Source organism: Wasmannia auropunctata, unplaced genomic scaffold (genome assembly GCF_000956235.1).
Source record: "Wasmannia auropunctata unplaced genomic scaffold, wasmannia.A_1.0 LD335274.1, whole genome shotgun sequence".
In the NCBI taxonomy this organism is placed as follows: Eukaryota; Metazoa; Arthropoda; class Insecta; order Hymenoptera; family Formicidae; genus Wasmannia; species Wasmannia auropunctata.
The window spans coordinates 74136-100991 of record NW_012027616.1 but is presented as its reverse complement, the minus strand read 5'-3'; the positions used below and the strand labels follow the sequence as shown (position 1 = coordinate 100991).

Genomic DNA, 26856 nt, shown 5'->3' with positions numbered 1-26856 from the left:
TATCTTGATACATCGAATGCCAGCGAAACAAAAAAAATCATACGAATCGAAGGACTCGGTGCAAAAATCGAGATCAGCTCCATTTTTTAAATCCATTTAAAAAAATGTTACAGTATTAACAAAATATTGTTTTGCTAAATATATTTTACGAGAATCATTGAAAGCTGCAGAGATCACTTTGTTTGGAGTTGTCTGTGTCTTGTACCAAAAAACGCCGAATGTTTGGTACGTTAAATCCAACGGAAAAGTCACTTTCGCCAAAAAATGGAATTGACCGGTTTTTGCGACGAGTCCTGCAATTGTTCCGTACACATCTAACGTTGCACATATCTTGTCCATCGAAATTTTTTTATGCGTTGTACATAAATGTACGTTTACATAAATAGGCGTTACAAGTTCTGCAGTCTTGATTAATCGATAAAATGTTACTACCGCCGCGTATCCTTATTTGTAAAATAAGGATACGCGGCGTGTAATTTTGCATACATGTAGTCTTATAATGTTGATTAACTAAACACTTATCATCAACTTTCCAATAATTAGAATTGAAAAGAAATTAAGATGAAGAAATGTATAAGTTACTAATCAACGCAGTCAGTTTCCTGATTATTTATTCATTTATTTATTTAGCATAGCTCGGCATCTATTTCCCAACCTGATTTCCGTCAATTAATTATCCCTATCAGAGTTATCAAATGCCGGCTATTCATTGCAATTCGAATCTTACATTGCAACTAGTCATAAATCACTAGTTATAAGTAAGATGTTTTCTAATATCTTAATTATGAAGAAATTATTTTTTTTTTAAAGTACACTGTTAGATCTGTAGTGTCAAATTTAATCCTATTTAAGTCGCTACTGCTCCTACTTAATATATAGTTATTTTTAACTAAAACATTTTTTAATAAAACGATGGAATTTAATTCAAATTTGGGTGAAATTGGAAACTGTTTTGAATTATTTAACTCCGTTGTTTCAGTTAAAAATATAACTAGTGGCGACTTGAATATGATTAAATTTGACATTAGATTTAACAGTGTATATCTTAATCTTAGGATTATATTTAACTTGAGCCTTTTAATGCTTCTTAAAGTTTTACATCTATTTGTGCCAATTTTTGCTGTATTACTACTTTTCCAAGCTATTTCCAAGTAAGTTACACAGTGTACTATTTTAGCATATCAATGTATGTCACATATCAGCTTTTAATTGCTATGCGTTATACTTTTGAGTTTGATAATATTCTGAATATCAAGGTGACTTGTAATAAAAACATACTTTTGGTTGTATTTAGCATCCTAATCGGAGGCTCGAATTTCAGTGCGCTCTTTTCTATTACTCCAAAGAGCGTCCTTTCTAGTCTCAAGTACGATTCCCCGGTGTCGTCTTCGTGAAGCGGTGGAGAAGTGGAGGAACCGACGGACCGGTCGTCGTCGCGCTTAAACACCGTTCGCTCGCTCGTGACAGGTAAAGAGACGGCGTAACGCCACGGTGGGAGTCAGTTCTGTTATAGTAGGCCACGAGGCAGCAGCAACTCTCGTGCTCCTGCAGGCCCCGCTCGCGTACACAGCACACGTCGGCTTCGCTCTCTCTCTCCTCGTTTCGGCGCGCGCGCGGCGAGCGAGTATCGTTCGTAACGTGTAAAAAAAGAAAACCACGTACGCGCGAACGGCACGCCGCGTTTCGAGAGATCAAATTTCGGGACGGATGTTATCCTGTTGGTGAACTTGTTGAAGAAAAATAAATAAATAAAGAACCGAGAGGGACAGCTCGATCAGAGAAGGAATCACGTGCGAAAGCGATCGAAGCGAATCCGAATGTCGGATCGTCGCGACTTTCGTTGCGCTTCGTTTTCGGCATCAATCAACGCCTGAACGAGAACGTGAAATCCTGCTGGCGGTTCCTCGCGCACCCGTTCTCGCCGTTTCGTCGCGGATATGTCGGAACGTCAGTAATAACGGCGAGCACTTGCGCAAGAGAGGCGAATTCGGTGCCCGATTTCTTTCACGGCGGAGAAAGCAGACGGCTGATCGAGTCGACAAGTATAAACCGCGCGATGCAGCGCCAGAGTTTCCTGTCTCTATCTCAATCCGCTCCGGCCACAAAATAAACCAACCACCCATGATGAAGAAATCGCGCTCGGCGCGTTTTACGTTTTGATTTTCTTACACTGATTTTTCCTGCATTGATAATTTTTTTACGTGACCGCGCGCGACCTAGAACCATCGGTCTAAGAGCTATCACTTCGAACGAATTTCCTGCATGTCAATGGCGAATTCCTTTATAATGTCACGGTACTAGAAAGGGCGAATACACGCGATCGGCCTTGCGGGAGAAGTAATCCGGATCGAAGTAAACGATTCGTCGAGCCATATTTTTCTCTTTAATATACAGACAGAAACACTTGTCTTGCCGGCTCTATCGCAAGGTATACAAACAGCAAGATGCAAGCCTGACGTTTTCGTGTTTTTCCGATGCGATTCACCGTGAAACGATGGGTTTCTAACCATCCACAATGATGGTGGACTTTTAAAAGAGGTTTCCGGGATTGTCCAGAGACGTGAGATGATTGGCAAACTCCTTCTGGCTCTTTGGATATTACGATGGACCAGTTTTATCGGTAAGCAATATTTTAACAATAACTAGTATAGATAAATAACATGATAACATTGAAATTACTTTTAATGCTATTAAAACGTTAAAATTTACAATTTAATTAAATTTAAAAAGATGTTAAAGTCGCAGTTGAATTAAATTAAAAAATAAGTCACGATACGATAAACAAAAACAAATAACAGATGAATTTTAATTAAATGGATTTACGAAATATCGCATTTAAAAATATTTTTGCCGATATTTTTTTTTAACGGTCAATCTACATAATGTCTTTTAAATGTTTTTACGACACCTACATCTACATGACCTGTCTTTTAAATATGCACATATACGTTCGCGACCCGAATTTACTTCTTGGAAATTAGAAATGCCGATGTTAATTCTTAAACATGTGTGTCACGAAAGTGTTACCGAACAGACTTCATTAAAAGTCCTATTCAATAAACGAGATTTAATGAATCGATTGAATCAATGTCTGACGCGATGGCCGATGTCTGCCGTAGCGATAAAATTAATTAATTTGCTAAATAGACGCGCTATTTATTTTACTATTCTTTCTTTTTCCTCTCTTCCTTAATCTTCTTGTCATTAATTACGAAGGATAATTAAGCTTATATAACATAATTGTTTTAATTTGTTAGAAAGACAGTTAAATAGTCGGACTACTTCGCACCATTGTTTCTCCGATAATGCATTCGTGGCATATTGTATCTATCTTGTTGCAACAAATCAGTTAACGCGTGGGGCATGATTATTTAATCGGTACGTTGAGGTCAGCGCGGCGACGTGTTTTTTAAGCGTGTATTTTCTAGACCTCAGGTCCGACCATCGTCGTCCGTTTTCACTTAGGCACTTTGCCCAGGAAACGAAACGCACTCAAATGTATTTGCGTAAGAATTTGCATCCCAATAGGCAGTTTCGAATTTATGCCAACGGGAATATATTTCGTAATATTTAACTGGCCAATTTTCAATGTACGTTTCCGTATCGTTTCCGCAGTCGCAGTTAACAACGATGTGCGCATACAATTAGAAATATTACCGCGCAATATTACGCCCTTGTCTTAATTTCCTTTGTAATTTTACGAACAATTTTGCTGTCGCAACTAGAGAAACGTTGCCCTTGAACGCATCGAGATGCTCACCCAGACAGAAAATTAAAAAAGGATTCGTATATTCAGTTGTATATCATCAATTCTGAGTTTCAGATGCAAAAAGAAATCTTTTTTTTTAGGACTTCTAGAAAAAGAATTCTTTTTGCATCTGAAAATTAATTCAGAATTGACATTCGATTGAATTTTTTTTGAACTCTCTGTGCTATCTGGACGCGAAAAAAGAAAAGAGCTTTCCTATCTTATACGAAGATGAGGAAGAAAGAAAATATTAAATACAAGAAAGACGAAAGTCACAGGAAAAATGCTATAACATGTTTCTCTTAAAGAGACATTAAAGAAATGATGAATACAAGAAAGAGAGACGAAAGTCCGAAAAAGGTGAGCGCAAAAACATGTTGCAACATGCTTCTCTTGGAGAGATATTAAAGACTTATTGAATACAAGAAGACGAAGACACCCAAAAAAGGTGAGCGTAATGAATGTTAAAACGTGCTTCTCTTAAAGAGACTCTTCTTCGCGTTGCATTTACCGTGTAAAATTATCTGTGCTCTTTAGGGTTAACGAAAAAATTGACGGAAGAGAGAGAGAGAGAGAGAGAGAGAGAGAGAGAGAGATTTCAGATGCATATAATGACATAGGTGCAAGTTTCACGGACGCGTCGCCGCAAGAAACGTTATACGGAAAGGTTACACCGACAGCAGTGAAAGCGACGTTTCGCGCACTAATATTATATGCATGCACGTGAGAGATGTCAGAGATTAATGCAACGATCTCGGATATAGTCTCGCGCAATGACGCGACATCCGCACGGACGCGCGACCAAATTTCCCTCTCCGCTCCGCGGCGGGATTGCGTTCTTCCAATTTATTCGGAAATCGACCTGAAATATCTCACGGAGGCCGATTTACCGCAAGCTGATTATCAGTATGTGATGATAAATACTACGAGGAGCGTTCAAATTTAAATATTTATTTAAATATTTATTTATAAATAAATTTATTTATAATTTAATAATTATACACGTATACAATAAATAAAGAAAACATTTTCAATACTTAAATCTTCAATTATTTTTCACAACCATCAGTTTCCGAGTGGATTAGCCTACAGCCAAGAGACTTTTTTTCTCGAGAAAACAAGAGCTACCTACCGGAACGATAGCGCTAGTGTATTGAGAACCAAAGACTATACTGAAAAATAGTATGACTTACATAATTGAAATGTTTCTTTTATTTTTTGTATGATTATGTATGATCGGTCCTCTTGACTGAGGATCTGACTCTCGCGTCGGGTTGCTGTAGCCACTACAGATTATTCCAGCGAGATCTGTCTTTCGCCACACGATTTGAAAGAACGATTTTGTTGAAAGGTTTAAAAATTTTAAAAATTTTGTTAAATACAGATCTGAAAATAATTTTTGTTCAATCATCAAAATAATTTGTTGAAAAGTTAAAAATTATAAACATTGCTATAAAACGTTTTGATATTCTAGCAATCATTGTGACTTTCCAACAAAATTATTTTGATTATTGAACAAAAATTATTTTCAGATCTGGATCCAGCAAAATTGTTTTTTCCGTGCATGTGAATCGCGACTTGCAGCTTATTGGGAAGAATGATTGTGTCGAACAATCGCTCTTCTCCTAATTGCGTGAGAGGTTTCTTGGCGAATGTCTCTTTCGGTGGCTTGTCGTTGCCTTCCAAGAGATGATGATCAACTAAAAATCTATTTGTTCTATGGACTTTCTGTGGAACCCGGATCTTTGGTAGAGAAAGCAGACGCTCTTACGTCGCGATCACTACAACTTCGATATACATAATTATGTATATTGAATTGTAATTTAAATTTAAATGCTCTTACTATGCCATTCGGAATTCGATAGTTCCGAATGATCGATATCCGATGATCATTATGTATACCAGAATTATTCTGAAAAGCCGTAAAAAATTAATTAATTTTGCGTACGAAATATGCCATAATTAATTAACAAACATAACATGCAATTTTGGTGAGACGTAACAAAGAATTGCGTTTGAGAAATTTCCAGATATTTCCTCTGAGTGAAAAAAAATTCGGATTTCTACAGCTCTTTCATCGTGAAAGTGCATCTAATCTTTCCATCGGGCGGCGTGAACTGAAAATTCAAGTACCGTAATTCTTAGTTACGACTCTCAAATGAATTGTCCGTTTCTGACTGAGGAAACAACAGAAATCCAAGCGCGAGGTATTTCACGAGATGTTTCGTGAAAGCACTTCGCTCGCACGGCCGTGCCCGTGAAACTGCGCGGCCGATTACACTTTCATCGGTTATATATAACCCGGCGAAATAATTTTTTAATAAAAAAAATAATAATCGCGCGGCCATTTGCGTACGCGCAAAAGCGCAATAAAGATAGCGCGAAAAGAGCAGGAAGTGTATATACGTGTCTTTAACGGCCTCCCCGAGAGAGCTCGCGGCGACGCGAAGAAAGCCGGGGCCTCGTTATAGTCCTCGCAACACGTGACATATCAATTATATTAAAAAGATCGAAATTACTGCAAAACATGAGTTTTAATTAACAACACTCTCTCTTCACTGTTAATTATTCCCCCGAGATTCATTTCTCCTCCGTGTGATTTATTCAAAAATATTCAAGTGCCATTACTTAAATCACTGAGCTTCGCCGGATTTTACGTTTCCGGAAAAAATAAATATTTGTTTTTATTCTTTTGCATATTGACTCATTGAACATAGCCGGACTTTGTTGATTCACGAACGATATTTGAAGATCGAATTCCTCTATGAATCATCAACACTCGAGTCCATTTCGCGAGTCATCGCGGATTTAACCTTTTTTTTTTTTTACGGAGTGCATAGCTCGGAATCACCTTTCTCCAAGCAATTAATTTCTCTCTGTAAGACACGAAGAGAGGAACATAGAGACGAGCGGCACGCACGAGAGATCGTATCTCATCGAGTCGAAGAGCATCGTTTATTTTCAATTAGGTCGAGTCACTTCTCGATAGATGATCGCCAATCAGTACGCCGGTTAAAGATAATATCTTCAAGCGAAAAATACCTCTGTACGCGTTCAGTCACGTCGACCGGTATTATTAGTATCATTTGGTATATAAATACCGCTATATTAATACCCGATACGTTAATGTGGGATACTAAATGGCGCGATAAGCGTGACTTTATTTATTTTTTTTTTTTTTTTAGCTCGGCACTGATATTATAATCAATTATGTGCAGGTATTAGCCTCGGGGCAAATAGAAGTACGAATCCCCCATTAACGGCGGACTCGCATACCGTCGCGTACAAGCGACGGATCAAAAATAAAGAAACTATCCGACGGAATCGAAAGAGAAAGTTCTTCCCAAAAGCATAGGCTCTTCGTAACTGGGCCATAACGGGTCATTGTATTCACAGTGAATAAGTAAATCGAAGCGGCTTTCGAGAGGTGGACGGAACAAAGGACTGGCTGTCACAGCCTTTACTATCGCGGATTTTGCGAACTTAAACGCCTCCCGCTCTCTCAAATGGCAACACAACTTTTTTGTAGGACTTTTTTTTTGGCAAAACGACGGAGTTATTAAACGCATTCGTGTTACGCGCAACATCGAGATTAACGGTCGCACGTGTCTTCTTTTTGCTCGCTCTTGACGATTTTCAGCCAATCTCCGTCAAATTTGGGTCATCGTTCCACTTTAAATCCACCCACGAGGTCTTGCGGAACGGTCGAAGTGGATGAAGAGCCGAGCGAAGCGGCCAGGTGAACGAGAGGCGCGTGTACGCACGTTCGAATCGATTTCGCAACGGCGAATTGGCCGATCGCGTCGTTGTCTAAAAAAAAACAGCAAGTATTATCTTCGAGAGTCGTCATCGATGGCCATTAACCCTTCGATGGCCCCCGCGGTTTGAGAGTGAAAGGAGCGAAGTGGCCCACACACAACAAAGACTATTGCGCAAACTTGTTGGCGCGACGTATGTAATGCACTTCAAAGTGGCACGACGTGCATGCGCTAGAAAAATTTTGTGCAACGGCAGCTTGCGCAAGTCGTTATGTAAGAGCACAGATACTCATGGGGAAAATTTAATTTTATCACTTCACGAGTAGATAGATGGTGAGACAATAAGAAACTGTACAAACAATAGTGAGTTAAACTCGTTGCAGTGGATAACACAGGTAATTAGAGAAGCACTAAGTACGAGACTTGGCGCTTAATAATATTTTTATGTATAAATTTCGAGTACATTTTCAATTTTATAAACTGCGTGCCCGCCTTGATTACTGCAATACCGCCAGTATTGCAATGCGAGCATAAAACTGAAGTTGGAATAGTAATCATAAATTCAATTGAGTAAAAACGATGTAATAAAAAAAAACCTAATGTCGAAACTTCGCAACGAAATCAACAGAAAGAACAAGACCTTTCTCTATCTCTATATCCATATATTAATCGCTCCGCGTCGGTTACTTCCATACATTAATCGCTCTAATATTTAACAAAATATTGCCCAAGTTTCAAGAATTCACATGGAGAGCGTCTTTCTAGATATGTGCGTGTACGCTTAAGCGGGAAGAAAACTCGCGGGGCGGAGAGAACGGCGTAACACGGAGAGTCGGCGGAACGCGGAGTTAGAGTGTTGATTTTCATATCGCACGTGACAGGCCGGCGACGACGATCGCAAATCGCGGTCCACGCGCGGAGGAAAGCGCGGCGGTTACGCGTCTAAACAAACCTGAGAACCTGGAAACGTCTGATTATCGAATCACCTGCGTAATAGCAATTTTACCGTCGCGCGAAATCGGCCAACTTCCTACCGCGCCGTACGTGGTCCCATTATATGCCGGTCATATCGTTGTTTCGTAATTACGCCCGGAGGAGAGAGAGACCGGATTCCGGGTTACGAGGAAGCCGAGGTGACGTTTTCGGTCCGTTGCCTCTCGGACCGCGACGACACTGAAAACTTGGACGGCCGGCGACGCGGGTAAGGGGGGGGGGAGGAAGGGAAAAAAGAGCGGGCAATTATTTCCAGTCGCGCGGCGCGATGTCATGTTGCGCCGTGACAGAATGGCTCGAAGAACGGACGGTACGACGGACGGTAGCCGGTCGCGAAACGGTATCCCGCAATTTCTTTGTTCCCATCTCAAGATGACATTGGACTTACGATTTATCATCGAGCAAGATTATCCGACGAGGAGGAGGAGGAGGAGAGGGGGATTGACCCGGAAACGTGACGTCTTGACGAAATATTCCGGTTTTCGAGCTCGTGTTGTAAGCTCGTAAGATTGCTCAGTGTCATCCTCGGCGGTGTCCCCTGAACGGGGAAGAAACCTCTCTCTCTCTCTCTCTCTCTCTCTCTCTCTCTCTCTCTCTCTCTCTCTCTCTCTCTCTCTCTCTCTCTTGCGGAATACCATAAAATTAACCGAAGCTACTCGGCGTGGACGAAACGGATGAGAATTGTCGTCCATGTACTTTCTACTCGAGTATGTACAGCTATAGCGATCGTCTCACCGGACATACATACATTAATTTTAATTCTTCGCTACCGATGTAAAACGCTCGATTTATCGATACTTAATTTCGTTACTCGCCGAACATTAGCTCAATCGGACAGTAAAACTTTTTTTACCACTTTCAACGTGCAGATGTATTTGCACGTTTTATCGTCTCTATATATCGGAGTCTATATAACAGCGTCGCTATAAATTATCATCCTGCGTCGCGCGGATTTTCTACCTGTTCGAATATTTAAATTGACAATTTCAAATTAATGAAGTTACCGAAGAGGAAGAGAGAGAGGCTATGTACATTTGCGATAAGTTTTCTAAATAACCCCGCGGTAATTGCTCACGCGCGTGTGCGTGTGTGCGTTCGTACGCGCGTAGGAAGAAGTCGAGAAATTCTAGAGCCGATGTCGGATACTTTCTCTGGCAAAACGGCGTTCGTTTCCTTTTTCTTTTCTCGTCATGAATCCTCTCCATCGGCGGCTACCGGCCACTCGCGAAGGAGCTTCCTGAATAATTATGACTCATAATCGTCGGACATTGAAAATGCAGTTTTTCAACGGCGTGCATTAAAATACGCGCGCGCGCGCGCGCGCGTTTTGCCTTTCTCGTTAGTCCTATTTATCTGTTTCCTCCTGGACGAAACGTACATGCATTTGCATGAACATCCGCAGTCGGTTAACTCGCTCCACTCCGATCACTCGGCAAATCATACTCATTAATTCAGCCTGCGCTTCTCGCCGAGCATTGGACACACGTTTTACGATGGGCAATTAAATAGGATCTCCTCGAGCGAAGTCGCGGCAAGCGAGGCAAAGGATATATAAAGATATATTACGAGTCACGCCGCGTCGAAAGTTAAAAAGACGGAATTGTTATTAAGTGGCGGGTGAGGTGGCAAAACTTTATCCCGAGCGTCATGCAGCGTCGAAAGTTAAAAGAAGGTAAAATCACTAAATAACAAATTACGCAACGCGAGCGTTTCAGTTAAAATTATCGAGACACTCGACAATTTGTGGCTTGAACGGTTTCGACAGATTTCTTCTGAGAGACGTCGCGTTTAATTTATCTGCCGGAAGGAACCGCCTCGTCCTCCGCGCTCGATGGTTATAGACAGGCGTCCGATCGCAATTTTCGCGCGTACATTTTCGCGGGAGGAAAAAAAAACGCTGACGGACGGAGAAAATATTTAAATTTAACGCGAACTTGTGCGTCAGTCGCAGCTATTCTCGGTTTGACGGTCCGCTTAAAATAAGACGGATATATACCTATTTTTTTGTTCTACATACCCACCGCTATACGTTACGTTTTCATATCGTCGCTTTGTTAATAGCTATGCAAAACCAGGAAAATTATCGTATGGTCTTATCACGTAAAAATATAATAGAGGAAGCGGCAAACGCCGCGTAATTCCTATTCGCGCAACACGCGGGAGAATCTATTCTTTAAGTTTCAGGACGGCCGTTTCGTTTCGTGTGAAACTTCTCAGCTTGGTAAGCATAGTTATTATATGACGTGTAAAAAAAAAGGAGAAGGAGAAGAAGAAGAAAAAAAAAAGGAAACTATTTCGAGAATCCCGCTATTGTCGGAGTCACTTGAGGAGAATTATGCTCCGGTAGCTCGGACCGCGCGTTTATCGGAGCGCGCAGAGGAAGCGATCGTGCGCAAAGTTTCACGAGCGCAAACGAGACTCCGGCGCTATTATTTAACTGCTAAACATCCACTTCCGCAACGCCCCAGTTTCTTGCAATTTTCTCCGTGCCTCCGCGCGCACGCACTTTGCACGCACAGCTGCAGCGATCGCTGAACGATTACGCAGTGGCCATCGGCCGTACAACGGAGGGAACCTTGAAAAGAGGATTTATTATGTCCTCAGCGTGAGCAACATCCTTCGCGCGGTGAAACGCGAGCGGCGCGCAGCTGCGCGAGGAATCGCCGGGCTTTCGTTGATGGTTATCATCGGCGCGCCCACGCCTGCCCGCGGGATTCCTCTTTTAAATATCAAACTCCGTCCGTCTGCGGGACGGACTTAACGAGACGCTCGAATGTAACGTCATTCTCTCTTACCCGGACTTTAAATTTCTTACTTAATGATATGATTTGGAGAATAATTTTATTTCCCAACAAGAATTTTAATAATGTAATTAAAGCGAGGAATTAAAATTTACATATAGCCGCTGCCGTTGTGAGAAAACTATAACTTACTAGATCTCAAGCGCACACGTACAGTCTTGCGCAAATTAATGTAATGAACAAGAGGTAATTTTTAGATTTGTATACATTTAATGTATAAAAAAGGATTTATTTTATAGTGTTTATTACAATATAATTTTGTGTTAAACATTAAATACTAGGAAATATTGTAATAAACACCTGCAAATCCTTTTTATGTAATAAATGCATATAAATCTAAAAATTACCTTTTGTTCGCATTAAATAATTTGTACAAGAAACTGTACTTGAAACTTTATGTGGTTAAAAATGAAATTTTAATGTATGTTATTTGAAGATTAGCTTCAGCTGGATTTGCTTCAATCTCTTGTCGGCGTAATCGGAGTTTACATTTTTTGTTGCTGTAAAAATGCAAATATGTCAAGATCAATTTTTTTTATTGATTTAGCCTCTTTCGACTTGTACGGGGACGAGTGCGGTAAATAAAATTTAAAATTCAAAGTCGTCAAGATATACGTATATGTCTGTAAGAGTCAAACCTTGCTCGGCGACAGGTGATGTACATACGTGGTCCGCTATCTGCTAGCGTGCGAGCATTAAAAAACGGTCTACTAATGGGTAAACACGTAATCGCGGGACATTTGCATGCACATATGCGCGGCCGGCATTGTGCCCGTAAAGCGCATCAAAACCCTGATAACGGTACTCCAATGCAACCGCGTATGACGCACAAATCCGTAATATGGTATGGAAGCGTTCTCCCCTGTTGCATTTACTACTTTCCCGGATTTCGCTCACTTGGAAAACTTTTTTCACTTGAAACTTTTTTCTTTTTTTTTTTAATTTTGTTTTATTTACTTTAGAATTACGACTTCGCTCGAAGCGAGTCGTCTATAGCTCCCGAAACCTCTCGAATCTCTCAGTCGCGTTAGGCTCGCTATATATAGTGATTAACACTCGGAATATGTTATCCGGCTAAGGAGAAATCGAACGCAAATCAACCGAGGCAACAAGGTCTCCGCGGCGTCGGCGAGAGAGGAAAAAGCACCGCCGTTTTGTAGAGCGTGTTTGTTGAAATTGCTCAATAAATCTGCAAACGCAATGGCGAAAGGCGGCTCCGGGGATAATCGAAATAATCTATTTTGACAAGCGTCCTCGCGAGGGAGAAAGAGAGAGAGAGAGAGAGAGAGCTCGCGACGGCCGCGACGGGATACCGTGCGACTGGATATAATATCGCCATCAGGTGCACGCAGGTATATCGCGAAGGTGTCGGCTCGATCACCTGCGCGAGTTCACTCACCTCGAGCCACTGGAAACTGTGTCACTAGCCGATTTTAAGATCGCTATACCCAGTCTCGACCCTTCTCCCTCGCCTCGACCTCCTCCCGCTCTCGCGGGTTCGGCTTACGTCCGCGGACCGTGGGATAAACTATACACGGCGCGCGCCGACGAGGAGACGGAGCCTATTAGAGGCCGCAGCTGTATCATTGTGTTCCGCGCGACGCGCGCGGAAGTCGGAGCTCGCGGGGAGGGTAATCGGCGCCTTCGATGACGGGCCCGCGCGCGGAAATTATACTACTGATTTCTGGGAACGAGATCACGCGACGCGCGGGATCGTGATCGTGGCCTGGATCAGAAAACGCAGACCCGCCCCGCCGCGCCGCGCCGCGCCGCCGCGGTAATCGTTCCCGCGCGAGTATAATAATTATATTCGTGAGCCGCTCCGAATGCCTTCCCAGCTGATCCGCGAATTCGCGTAATTCCCATTATTCGGCCGACGACAATTTCCCACCTCGAATTTTCTCAATTTTGCGACACAGTTATTATATACCTATACGTATGTAGGGTATCCCACTTCCGTCGCCCGCGTTATCTCCTAATGAGGTATTCTCTTCAGGTAATTCCGATCTTTTTCCCGACGGAAGTGTCGACACGCGGGCATCCGCGCGGTCTTTCGCGTAATTAACGATCGGAGGCAGATCGAGGGCTAAAAACGGGGCTAAATAACAGGAGGGGAAGAAAAAAGTACGATGAGAACGTGCATTTGTGACACAGATCGCCGGCGGCGAGTCGTTCAATCGAAAAATTTCATTCGACTGCAGGCGCTTGGTATACTCGGCGCGTATATAGCGTTAACGGAAAATCGGAGTCAACCTATACACGCGGCTCTGACTACGTCCTTCTCGGGGATTCATCGTCGGTCATTAGGATTGTGTCATCGCGAATTCAACGGTCTGAAAATGCGACCGGCATTTCGAGAGGCAAAATCGCGGTGACGCGTTTCGCTTTCCAAGGACGAAACGGTATGTGACGAAACGATCAATGGATCGCGTGCCCGGTGCTCTTAATGACACGCGCGCTCGTGTATGTATACGTACATGCCGCTTCTGATCTTTCACGCGAGGGGGAATTACGACGAGGACCCGCCGGCCACGCCGGGCGGCGATCGCTCTTTTAGACCGTGCGGGCGCGACGTCCTCAGAAGTTGAGTTTTCCCAGTATCGTCTCGCCCGCGTTAAAAGTCACGTCTGCACGAAGGCACGAAACGTATCAGCTCGGGGTCCCGTTGCAGACGAGCCGCGGTGCCGGGCCCCGCCGTGACGTACCGTTAACCCTGGAGCTCCTCCTGCTCGTCTGCAGCGCGCGAATCGTAATCGTTTCACCGCCGCGCACCGCGTCGTTCACCTAATCCGCTTCTCCCAATTAGGAATGTTTGAGCGACGCGTCGCGCGCCGACGACGAGTCGAGTTGTCGATCTGTTACACGACGAAACGGCCGTTCTCCAGATGTTGCCTACCACGAATTACGCTTCCGTTATAGCGAGACTGCCCCCCTCCATCCCCCTCCTCCCCACTGAGATAAGGATTTCAGCTACACTTTCGTAACGTAAGGTATAACTGTATAACTCGAAAGAAAAAAAGAAGAAGAAAAAAAAGAAGATTCTTGTAACATCCTCGCGAATGGAATCTCCTTCTTATAATTAGTTTAGTCTCGGGTCAGTCCCATTAAAAGGAAAGGCGGGCGAATCTGGGGCGCGTTGCGCACACGATATACCTTTCTATGAAGCTTGTATCTCCTCTCCTCTGATAAAAGATCTCATACAAGCGCGCGCGCGCGCGCGAGTGTCGAAACCTCGACCGTGGCAGTGCAACAATGCCATTGTTCAACGACAGAAATAGGCAATTCATATGTGTTTCGTTCGGATCAAGCTCGACGAGGTGAATGGAGGTTTTAATTAATGCTGCACGGGCCGGGAGAGAATACATTGTGCTAATGAACGATCAACATCGGTGCTAATGATTTGTACACGCGCCACACTTCTGTCTGGGTCTTAGTATTCGGTTCAATAAGCGGAATAATAATTTATTATTTATAAATGACGAAAGAGAGGATAATGAAGATACGTATCGAACGGTTCCACATAGCTCGTGCCGGTAATTACCGTGAAATATCGTTCGCAATACCGACGCGTGTATTTATCGGATAAACGTAATTATATCCTTTAATCCTAAATCGTCTATCCATTGAACTTCGTTGCGCGAGCTTCAGAAGTGTAACGTGGCCTTTGAAGGGTTCTGTCCTTCCCCGATGGATTTTCTTTACGCTTACAATCGAAAATCCAGTTTTCGTTTCACTTGTAATCAAATCCATTTTTCGTTTCTTTCGTCAAGTAAAATAATTGCGATCGCATATTTTGGGTCATTGCTCGTTGATTACGAAAGTGAACTAAATAAAATGTGATCGTGTTGCTAGAAAGGCTAGAAGCGGCAAGGCTCTCGCGAATTGCAGTCTAATATTAAAATCATACGTTTTGTTAGAAAAAAAAAGAAAAAAATAAGTGTCTTGATTTTCCGGGACATTCCTCAAGTTATTTCTTCGCGAAGAAATATAATATTTCATCAGAAATACGGTAATAAATCTCGCGTCTCTAGATAATAAATCTCTAGATTGTTATAACGCTGTTGCAGACGTATCTAAGTTCTCCTCTCCGCGCCTTCGGTATATCGGTGTGATTTCCCTTTTTCACTCCGCTCTCCCTCGCTCGCCTCCACCGTTCATTTTGTGGAGCAGCTTTAGCGAGCAAAAAGTCGAGCGGCACGCTCACCTAAGTGACCATTACACGACGGCTTGGTATACTCCTCCGACCGAGATCTCCGGAGAGGCAGGCCTTTCTGATTTTCCTTTTGTCGGTTTCACCCGTCGCGATCCGGTATAGACTCCGGTCCGCCGCCGTACGTGGCGCGATGCAGGATTCTCTCGTGTGCCTCTCCGTCTCGTTCCTCGCGAAACGGGTATATCAGCCGGCGCGGATCAGTGTCGCTTTATTTTCACGAGTCATGAGAACGTATGCAAATTAATCTGTCAACGCGCATTCCCACAGCTTCATTAGGCGGCCCGTGCCGCCCGGACGCCTGATTCCCATTCACTATACTATACGATATGAGAAACTGACAGCCGGCAGACGACACATTGGGCCGCGCCGGCTTCTTTTGCCTTCTTCCATCGCAAAGTAGCATCGGTCCAGAACTGGGTCGTAAGGTCAGGCCATGCTCGCCGACCCAATCGCCGATTGCTTGGCCCCGCGAAGAGAGAGAGAGAGAAAGACAGCCGTTAACCCTGTCCGAGACGGTAAAGAACGTCGGTAATGAATGACCGAGTTGTCTGCGGTCTTCGTCTCCGGGAGGCAATCCTCATTCCTATACATGTATAAATACCTCCGTAACCGAGCGTCGAATTAGAATTTTGTGGAAGTTTTAATGCCTCCTCTTCACACGAACAATTAACTAGAGAATACGATTGAGTCTGCCACTGAAACCCCGTTACCTCGCCGGTAATGGAAAACCATACGTATACATATACGCGTGCCACGTACGACATCTCGGCTGTCTGGAGAAAAATCGAGTCCGCAAGTTGGCCACCGGGGTCCGCCATTAAAAAAATAATGCGGCAGAAGTGGGACGCCTTGTGTGACGCGACATAAAATTCACGCGTAGTCATTGCAAATACGTCGCTCGAGCAAATACACGCCAATAAGTGCGCTAAGAGGGTTAAAGTGTCACCATTTTCCAGTCGATTCGCGCGCGGCCATCTATTGTACACGGAGACAGTCCACTTCCTGCCTGTTTTATATATTGCAGCGGAATATATTGAGGAAAAACCGTAAATTGCTCGCGACGGCCATTAAAAAGACATTTCAATCAAATGCGATGAACGTTGCAGTTTCGCGGCGCGTCTCGGGAAATCCGACGAGATACATAGGGAACGATTTTATAGGACGGCGCGAATGATAATTTTCATTCGCTGACCGTCGCTAAATGTAAAATTATCCCGAGATTGCGTATCCGCGTGCGTAATGTCGTTGGGAATTCTACGAGTCATCCTCGATGATTATAGTATTCTTCAAAAAGAAGGACGGGAATTGTAAAGTTCAGCGAGGTATTCTTTTTTACATTCTCTTCGCGCAGAAAGTGCATGTGATATCTGAATCATCTCGAAGAACACAATAGAATTCGCTCATAAATAAACACGAAGCGCCTCTTCCAACGCTAGCCGATATGCAAATCCATGATCCGTATATCTTTAAAAGCACAATAAATAATTATACATTCTAGCATTAAATGCCTGATTGTGAGATCTTTCAATGAATTTCGTCGCGGTATTGTTTTGCAACAAACTTTAGCGGTGTCACACAAATGGCACAATTTGATGAAACGTAGAGGAGAAGTTTAAATTAATCGCTACACGCGTTGCTGATTCAGTACATTTTACTTTCTCTAGGACATTGAGAGAGTGAGATTTTACTCTGGATTTAATAGAAACGCGATTTAACTCTTCTTAATTTTTCATCAAACGTAATGCCTTCATCGCGTCACGTTTAATCGAAATTGACTTTGTCGTTTCGTAATAGCGAACGGCAAATACAAATCCTTGGCGAATTATGCATATATCGTTGAACATCAAACGCACTTAATGCATTTTCACCAAGACTCCGGCACGGCTTCAGCCTACGAGGTTTTAATTACAGACGTGTGTTCGCCGTTGGGCAATCACCCGTCTTCTGTTAACATTTTCAGTGGCATCGAGTTGTGCGTGTAAAAGGGGAAAAACATGGAAATCACCGCGATTTAAATTAAATACGTTCACAGCGACTTTAATGGCACGTTTACTGACACGCACGATCGCAGTTGCGTGTTCTACCAGTTGCAATCTTTTATCGATCTTTTTTTTTTAATGTAAATTATACGTTATATTATATATTATGAATATGTATATAAAGTTCGTTCGTATTTGCTGCGAGCACCTAACGCCGCTGTAACGTTCGAAGTAGGTTTACAATGATTTAAACAAGACGTTATTACGTTTGCGATCACTGAATAGTAGGTTTACAATTTAACACTTGGACGCAATACTCACTTTACTACGTTAAAAATGTCTTGGCGATTCACCCGCGATTGCTTTTATCAATTATTTTGCAATCTTCTCTTCTGAAGAGAAGTACATTAGCTTCTTCGCATGAAGCTTGTTTCATTAAAACTCAATCATTACTACTCGAAGCGTTTGTTGAAAAACAAATAATGGCTCGAGAGCTGACAAAAAGAACCTGTTACGGATTTTTAGCACCACTGCATGACGTTCGAGATTACAATGAATAGCTTTACAATGATTTAAATAAGATGTTATTACGTCTGCCTCTAGCAATCATTGTCTAAGTAAGAGACGTATTATTTACTTTATTACGCTAAAAATATCTTTGCGATTTATCCGATTGCTTTTATCAACTACTCTGCAATTTCCTCCTCTGAAGAAGAGAAATAAATGAGCGTCTACGCCTGAAGCTTATCTTGTTAAAACTCGACTTCTCACTCGAGGCGTTTATTAAGAAAAAATGGCATGAGATCTAGCATACTACAAAAGATTGCAAGATTAGTAAGTTACGTTTGTCAATGTCTTTATCTGATCATCTGATTAACATCATCTTATTTGATGACAGTGCACCAGCTGTAGATTATTACATTTGCCGATGTCTTTATCTGATCATCTGATCGAACATCTTATCCGATGGCAGCGCACCTGCCGCTACAGATTATAATTGAATTACGGTAGAACTGATAATAATGAGCATTGGAGCCTAAAAGCGGGAATACCTATGATTTTATCAAGTGTAAAATATTGCCATAGCGTTCCAGGAAATTGTTATTCAGGCGTTATGCTAATAACGATAGCGGGCCGCGTGCTGTGGACCGGGAAAGCCGTTACGAGTATTCGCATGAACGTACCGAAACGCTGTTTAAGCATTAGATAAACCCCATTTTAAGAATTAAGGACTCGGAACATATCTTCTCAAAACACGGCTGACGATGTTCAGTTTCACTCATTGGCTTCTAATAGCGAGTGATTCTTTAATTAATTATTTAAATTTTCACACGTTAATTAATTTAGAGGTGTGCAAATCAAGCATTTGCACGGTCGAATTGAATCGAATCGAATCTCTTTAATTCGAATACGAATCGAATCTGAATCAAATTTTCCCAGATTTACATTGCATGTTAATTTAAACGTAATAAATATCAAAATTTATGAATTACATTATTTTACGCAATGATTTAAACAAATTGAACCTGTTTTCGATTTGCAAAGGATCACGATCTTATGTGACATTTAGAATTAGAAAATATGTAATTAATAATATGTGTATGTATATACGTGTATGTATATACACGAATAGTTCAAATATTTTCTATATTAATTTACATGAATACATTACATAAAATCAAAAAAACTTATTTATTAGATAAGAAAAATTGATCGCGCGGGAGATATGAATAAAGCAAATAAAATAGGTGATCGATTCGAAATCGAAATATTGTTGATTTGAAATTCTCAAACTATTTGATTTTGAATCTTACAGATTCGAAAACGAATTCGAATCGAATCTACTGTGATTCGATTCGATTCGATTCGAATTTGAACTATTCGCACTGCGCACACCTCTAAATTAATTCTATCTCTTAACCAAATTTATTATTGTAAAACGAAGCGAAGTGAAGTATATTTATACCTGCAGTCGTTTCATTATGTAATAACGCATATTTCAGCAGAACCCGTTGCGGGACAGGTGTTCTCGTCCTTCGACGAAAGTTCAGACGAAAAGTACGACATGGAAATCTTTCGCGCGGTCGTCGAATCAATGAGGCAATGGACGCTTCACAAAAAGCTCAATCACAGAGGAAAAAGAGAGGTGTCCAAGGTTTGCTATGAGGACATCGGGTGCTTCGAGGATACCGGACCATTCAGTTATCTGGAGATGCTGCCGTCACCGCCGAAGGATGTCGGAACTAGGTGAAAAAACAAGAGAAGATTATATCTGATAGCATCCGCAAGAAACGCGATGTGCTCGTGTGTGTGTAAACTCTGTTACGGAAAATATCTGATATTACGGTGATATGTTTGCGTGAGACGATGACTGCGATATATAAAATATGTTTATCGTCGATAATTGCATATAATCGGTCTCCTTCGACAGATTCCTCGTGTACGGAAGCAGAAAGGCAAGATCGATCCCCATGGAGGTGCCCGCCGACGACATAAACGACAATGCTCACCGTGCCATAGATCCCAATCTCCCGACGAAAGTGATCGTTCACGGATTTGGAAGCGACTGCAACCACTTGTGGGTTTACGATATGCGATCGGCGTTAATGAGCATTCACGATTGCAATATAGGTACTTATGTAACGAAATATACGTAACCATTTAAATGGCCCCGTGTCGTGCCGATCTTAAATCTGGCATACATCTTTTAATTCGTACAAGAATTTGCTGAAAATCTAATCGATGTTTCTGTATTTATTCCATAAAATTACGTAAAAAGAGTGGAAGATGTATCTCCATTTTATTAATATTGTATTATTTATTAATAATTAATTTATAATTAAATTATTTTCTATAAATAAATTTCTTTTATAAATTTATTAAAAATAATAAATAAATTTATTTTATTTTCTTCGACGATAATAAACCAATTGTAAAGCTTGTATAATTTATACATGCGTAATTATGCTGTTTGCGCAATGAGATACTACAGCTACAATTTAACCCGCTAATATACATTTGTTTTTTTCTATTTATGAATAGAATATAATTAAATAATAATTAAATAATCGTGACATAATCTTAGATATAATCGTTTTCCTCATCGAATATTACCTACATAACTACATTCCATTCTAGTTTGCGTGGATTGGGGACCCGGTAGCGCGGTACCCAATTACGTAAGGGCGGCGGCCAATACACGATTAGTTGGCCGACAATTGGCAAAGCTAATCCGCAGCTTAAACGTGCCGCTGGAAAAGGTGCATATGATAGGATTCAGTCTGGGAGCCCACGTGGCCGGATTCGCCGGTGCTGAGCTCGGAAATGTGTCCAGAATTACCGGTAAGGCGGTCAAACAGTCCATGCTTGATCCTCGCGATCTTATCGTGTAAACTCGTGTAAAATGAGCAGTACGTACATTTTACGTAAATCGACAGCTATATAAATAATTATGCTCTCGATGAAGCTGTAATGTGTGCGAATCAATTCTTTAGATATGTAATTTTCCTCGTCTTCACAAAAATAAGATTGTCGATATTCATAGTTGATTTTTATAATATTTGAGTCTTAAATACAGTCTTAAGATCTCATAAGCCAATCCACAGAGCCGTATTTTTAAGACATTACTTAAGATAATTTTGAAATAAGAACCGATTATGAATAAACCGAGCTAAATCTCTTTCTAAGTGTCTTTAAATATGGGGATGCAAATTAATGATTGTGATGATAGATTTAGTGTGATAAGATCTACGGAGAAATTTTTTTGTTGCAAAGTAACTTGTTGTTTGAGACAATTTTGAAACAAGAACCGATTTTGAATGCCGAGCTAAATCTCTTTCTAAGTGTGCCTTTAAATATCGGGATGCAAATTAATGATTGTGATGATAAATTTAATGTGATAAGATCTACGGTGAAATTTTTTTATTGCAAAGTAACTTGTCATGAAGAAATTTTGACAATTTCTTCATAAATTTGACAAAATATTTTTGACAAAAGTTAAGAAAAAGAATTTAAATCTGTGTTTTAAACGTACTTTTATCGACTATTTTTATCTAACAAAGAGAAAAAAAATTATATTCAAACAATATGTTTTCTAATAGCGCGTTTATCGTGACGAATTTATCAACTATCTTGCGTGGCGCATTTGCGACAGTCACTGACTCTGACGACATTGCAACTCAGGTTCATTGTATTCGTCCTGCATTGACTCGAAGCGTCGACGGTATAATCTTCGTGTGAATTTCTCGTGCGCAAAACGCATCGACGCTCGTAATCGTCGACCGATCGCGCGCGAGCTCGGCCGTATAATCGATTATTATCATTAGAGAGTAACTGTAACAAGGTCCCGCTCTCGGCAACCATTTTGATGCCATTTAAATGCCCGCTGCATTCTATGCCTCTTACCTCGACACGCGCCGATGCCTTTTGATTAAATACCAGCACGGTGAATTGTCGATCGTGAGTTTTTTTTTTTCTCTCTCTCTTTACTAGTTGGATACGCGTAATCGGGCATCTCTTTCCCCGGGGTTTCGAGCAAAATGGGGGACGCGGCATTTCTCGAATCCCTCGGATTATTAGAGCAAACGATGGTCCTTCCGCCACCGGCACGTTTCACGCTTTTTCGACGCCGCTTCGCGTAGAATTGAGAAACAATACTTTTCGTAATTCGTCCCTAATTCGTCGTCACGAGCATTTTATCGGCTTCAAGGCGAATTACGGTTTTTTTTGTCCGTCGCGTGCCTATTAATCGTGATCTCTCTCTCTCTCTCTCTCTCTTAATATTTTTGCGCGGATTTCGCAAATTAAAGAGAAACGAGTATTTCTCAAAGTCGGTAAGTTGTGCCCTTTTATCATCGTTTCACGCTTTTTCAAGGCTGCCTGTTTCCCGTAGAGTATTACAAAAAAATAATTTTCGCAATTTCGATTTCCCGATTCGATCCGTATACGTTCACCATCGCGGAGGCGTGTATAATAAATGAATAATCGGTTACGCGCGGCGCGCTAAGTAAAAGCCTGTAATCTGATAATAATCCACGCACCTGCAGCAGCAACCGGTTGATATTTTTACAACGTCGTCATTTACTGCATTACCAGTAATTCAGCATCCGTAATGCTGGCTGACTCTGTGGGAAACTGAAACGAAATTTCCTCTAAAATCTGATAACAAACTTGGCGAGAACGCTTGCGCGGAGACCGTTACTTCCCTCGCAACTTTCCAGCTCATGTCAATGATACTTCTCTGTTTTCTACACTTCTACAGTCATTGTCGTAAGCATTATATGAGAAATCCGCATAGATAAGGATTACGAAATACAAAATTCCGTTTTTCGTACGCGAATATAGGACTGGATCCCGCGGGGCCGCTCTTCGAGTCGCAGGACCCGAGGGTACGTCTGGACGCGACGGACGCGAATTTCGTCGACGTTATTCACAGCAACGGCGAGCAGCTCATCCTGGGCGGGCTCGGCTCCTGGCAGCCCATGGGCGACGTGGACTACTATCCGAATGGCGGAAAAATGCAAAGCGGGTGCTCGAACATCTTCGTCGGCGCCGTTAGCGACATCATCTGGTGTAAGCTCAGTGCTCATCTCGAGCGTATCCGATATATAAAAGAAAAAGATTAAAGTACAAGGTGACGAGAATCTCTATTTCTTACGTAACAATGCGATCGTTACAGCGAGCGCGGTCGAGGGCAGATCGTTGTGCAACCATCGGCGGGCGTACAAGTTCTTCACCGACTCCGTGAGCCCGAAATGTCGTTTCCCGGCGTTTCCCTGCGACCACGGTTACGAGGGCCTGCTGAAGGGTGACTGTTTCCCCTGCGGCAACAACGGCGCGGATCGGCCCTGCGGCGACATGGGCTATTACAGCAACGAATCGCCTGCTAGGGGCCAGCTTTATCTGGTGACGAGGGACGAGGAGCCTTTCTGCGCTCATCAGTATCAGATCAAGGTGTACAACAGCCGGAGCGAGAGATCCGCCAGGAGCTACGGCAAGCTTCAGGTGAGCGCTCGGGACGAGTCTTTTTCGGCAACGACGAAGAGCGACGCAGATACGATTTCTCTCTTGCAAATTTGCTCATATTATTTATTCATATAATTTGACTTTTTTTTGTCGCAAACAATTCTCACGAATCTATTTATTTCCTCAAATAGCATTTCTTTGTCTTATTATTAGATTAAATTTGGAAAGTTCTAAAGTCTTTTTCGTGGCGGTATCTTACGGATTTCTTTTTTTTTTTCAGATTACACTTGTGGGAAAAGGTTCTTACAACGACACGTTTGCGATGACTCGTAAGGATGAGGAGCTTTTGGTGGGAGCCATTCTTCAGAAAATTGTTGTGCCGCATCCTGCGGTTACTCAACTCGAAGCAATTGAAGTAAGTGCGGTTTGTTAATTATATATAATAATATTTTCATATGTAATATTTTCTGAGAATTAAATGTGGTATATTAATTGCATTTTCATTCTGAGAAATAAATTTCTTGACTAAAACTTTTTGAAGGAAATACTATAAATAATATTATAATTGTTAATTTACATTTGAAGCGTCAGAGACTTTTCTTTTCTGAAATCAGAGTAAACCTACGGAATACCTACGTATACAGAATTGCAAATACTAAAAATAGAAAATTGACATTGCGCGTTGCTACTGTACATCGAATATATGATTATTTCAACAACGTTATGTTAACAGATCAAATACACGGCGTACAGCGGCTGGATATCGTCCGGCTTGGTGACCTGGACCATCGACAAGGTGGCCATAATGGACAGTTTCGGCAAGATTCTGTCGGTTTGCAACAAGGGCTTGATTCTGGAATCCGGTCGGTCGGTCTTCCTGCCCCTTTACCCGGGCGAATGCAACATACCTCTGGACACGCTCGACAACTCCACCGTGTCTCCTCCGTCTCCCTCGGTGCCGACGCTCGAGCGCGTGGCGATGGAGGACAGGCAGGGCGGCATAGGGCCCTTCACGAAGGAGCAAAATTACGAGACGAAGGATCCGGGATACTCCGTGGAGATCCTGCCGACGGACAGGACGTCTTCGCAGAAGTCCCGGGGTTTCGGGCCGTTCACGAAGGAGCAGAATCGGCGCGTCGCCGAGGTCGTCGAGACGGCGACGACCTACGATGAGGCGGAGAAGCGGCGCAACGTCGCGAATCCGTGGATCGTCCTCGACATATCCGGCGACGGCGACTCGAACTCGCTGGAGAACGCCGAGTCGGAGCAGGGGCGGAGCTTCTCCGGCGCCGCGGCGAACCTGATCTACCGCGCCTCGACGGCGCCGGAGCGCGTCGCCGAGACCACCGCGACCACCGTCGCCACCACTACGGAGCGGGATCACCTGCCGGAGATCCGGGAACCGGTGCTGCGCCCGAGCAAGAAGGACGCCGGCCGGTCGCTCAAGCTGCCCGAGATCACGGAGCCGATCCTGCGTCCGCGTGCCACCAGGCACAACTCGCGGAACGAGGTGGTGATGAACGAGCAGCAGCAGCAGCAGCAGCATCACGAGAGGCAGCACGACGAGATACAGGAGACGTCGTCGACCTCCACGAGAGCATTCACCGTGCAGTTTCTACCCGAGCGGCTGGCCGGCATCCTGGCGCAGGCGGAGCGATACGCTCGGCAGACCCTGCTGCCCCTGATCTCGCAGTACACGCCGAGCTTCGTGACCGGCATACGGCAGCCCAACGAGGAGCCCAAGTACTTTCCCCTCTTGAGCGACATAGTGCGAGGGCGAAGCGCCGACAACTCCGCCGAGACGACCGGCAGGACGTCCAGCGTCCGACAACGAAACGGAGATCAGATCGTTCGAGTGGAGATCGGTCCGCGCAAGTCCGACAAGTCGAACGACGGACGTCGTCACGAGGAGTCCACCACGAGCGCGCAAACGGAGAGCGGCAAGGCCGGGCAAGCCGTAGCGAGAGCCGAGGAGGTGTCGCCGATGATAGTCGAGGCTGTGTATCCGGAGAAAATCGCGAACGCCAATTCCACCGGTCTCGAGGCGAGAACGACGGCGAGCGAGAGTAGCGATTGGCGTCCAATGGGTGAACCGCGGGCGACCACCTTGAAGAACTCGCCGTCGCGTAGAGACTCGAACGTTTCGCGATCGCTGGACTGGTCGGTCGACAACAGCCGCGACTGGACCTCGCGAGCGGCGAACGCGAAAACTGTACTCGAGTCTGACGATGACGACTGGGTGCCGATCACGGTCAAGAGCGATCTCGCTGCCTCGACGACCGCGCGAGTCGCGACGTCGAGCGAGGAAACGGCGACGAAGATCGACGCCGTCGACAATTCGCGGAAATCCGCCGAGGGCGGTGTCGTCCTCGACGAGGCGAGAGAGGAAGCCACGACCGTCGCCGCGAACGCGTACGAGAGGAAATTCATACCTCTGGTCGACCCGGAGGCGGCGACGATCGGCGGCCCGTCCTCGTCGACCGACGCAAACGACGTTCCCGACACCACGACGGCTGTCTCGCATATCCAGAAGATCCCGCGATTCAAGACGACAGTAAAAAGTGCCAGAACAATAAACCCCACGATGATGTTCCCGTACGCTTACGAGCGGAAGAACGATCCTAGAACGAGATACATACCGCTGATCCCGGAGGAGGACATGGGCAGGGCTTATCCGATGTCAGAGAGAGATCGTTAACATTACGCCGAAGAACGATTTGAAAAATATGTCTCAGATTTCAAGACTCAGTTTCTTTTTTTTACATTAAAACATTCGCGAAATGCAAGATTCTATCTTCTAAAGAGCACTGTTCAACATTATCTATCATGATCGGGAATCTAACTTTTTATCTCTTCGGCAAAATTCAGAATTCATTTTTATAAGGTCATCTCCTTATTTATTGTAAAAACGACGATGTCAAAAACTCAGAAATCCGTGGGATTGCCGACGTCATGTAGAAAACGGAAAATCAGCAGTAATTTGGATTAGCTTAATCAAGTAAGAATGTCATAATTCGTGTTTTTAAAGGATTATAGAAGCCGTGCGATGTTTTCCCGTTGAATAAAATCGTTTTGTCAGATATAAATTATAAAAAATTGAAGCTACATACATTATGTGAGCGGTTCTTTGTCGACCACGTCATTTCTAAGTTGGAATGATAGTTTGATTTGTAATAAATATTTCTCGAAGTAAATTTTAAAATAAAAATTTCGCGAAGGGTACAACTAATAGTCTGTGATGAGAAATAATGCGATTAATGATTTAAAAAATCAGTGTTCAGACTCTCCCTGTCTCTTGCCTCAAAATTAAACGCGCTATTTCTTGTATGGCGGTGATAAGATGTTAGATATAGAATAAAAACATAATTTTTGTCAAAGTGAAATATATCGTGCCTTATAA

The 26856-nt window shown here is 43.1% G+C and overlaps 1 protein-coding gene across 1 annotated transcript; it reads left to right on the top strand.

Moving 5' to 3' along the window:
• The first annotated feature begins 1472 nt into the window (after positions 1-1472).
• On the top strand, positions 1473-26856 carry LOC105457333. The gene is made up of 8 exons (XM_011701940.1): positions 1473-2620; positions 19496-19739; positions 19924-20123; positions 20631-20834; positions 22836-23063; positions 23170-23495; positions 23737-23871; positions 24190-26856. The coding sequence occupies exons 1-8, from the start codon at positions 2566-2568 to the stop codon at positions 26152-26154; spliced, it is 3357 nt and encodes a 1118-aa protein (XP_011700242.1). The 5' UTR covers positions 1473-2565; the 3' UTR covers positions 26155-26856.

What these genes read in the sequence shown, in the direction of transcription:
- LOC105457333 (XM_011701940.1), top strand. Translation starts at nt 2,566, where the DNA reads ATGATTGGCAAACTCCTTCTGGCTCTTTGGATATTACGATGGACCAGT. An exon ending in ACGATGGACCAGTTTTATCG is followed by an intron (nt 2,621 to 19,495) that starts GTAAGCAATATT and finishes CGCATATTTCAG; the next exon opens with CAGAACCCGTTGCGGGACAG. An exon ending in GGAGCTACGGCAAGCTTCAG is followed by an intron (nt 23,496 to 23,736) that starts GTGAGCGCTCGG and finishes TTTTTTTTTCAG; the next exon opens with ATTACACTTGTGGGAAAAGG.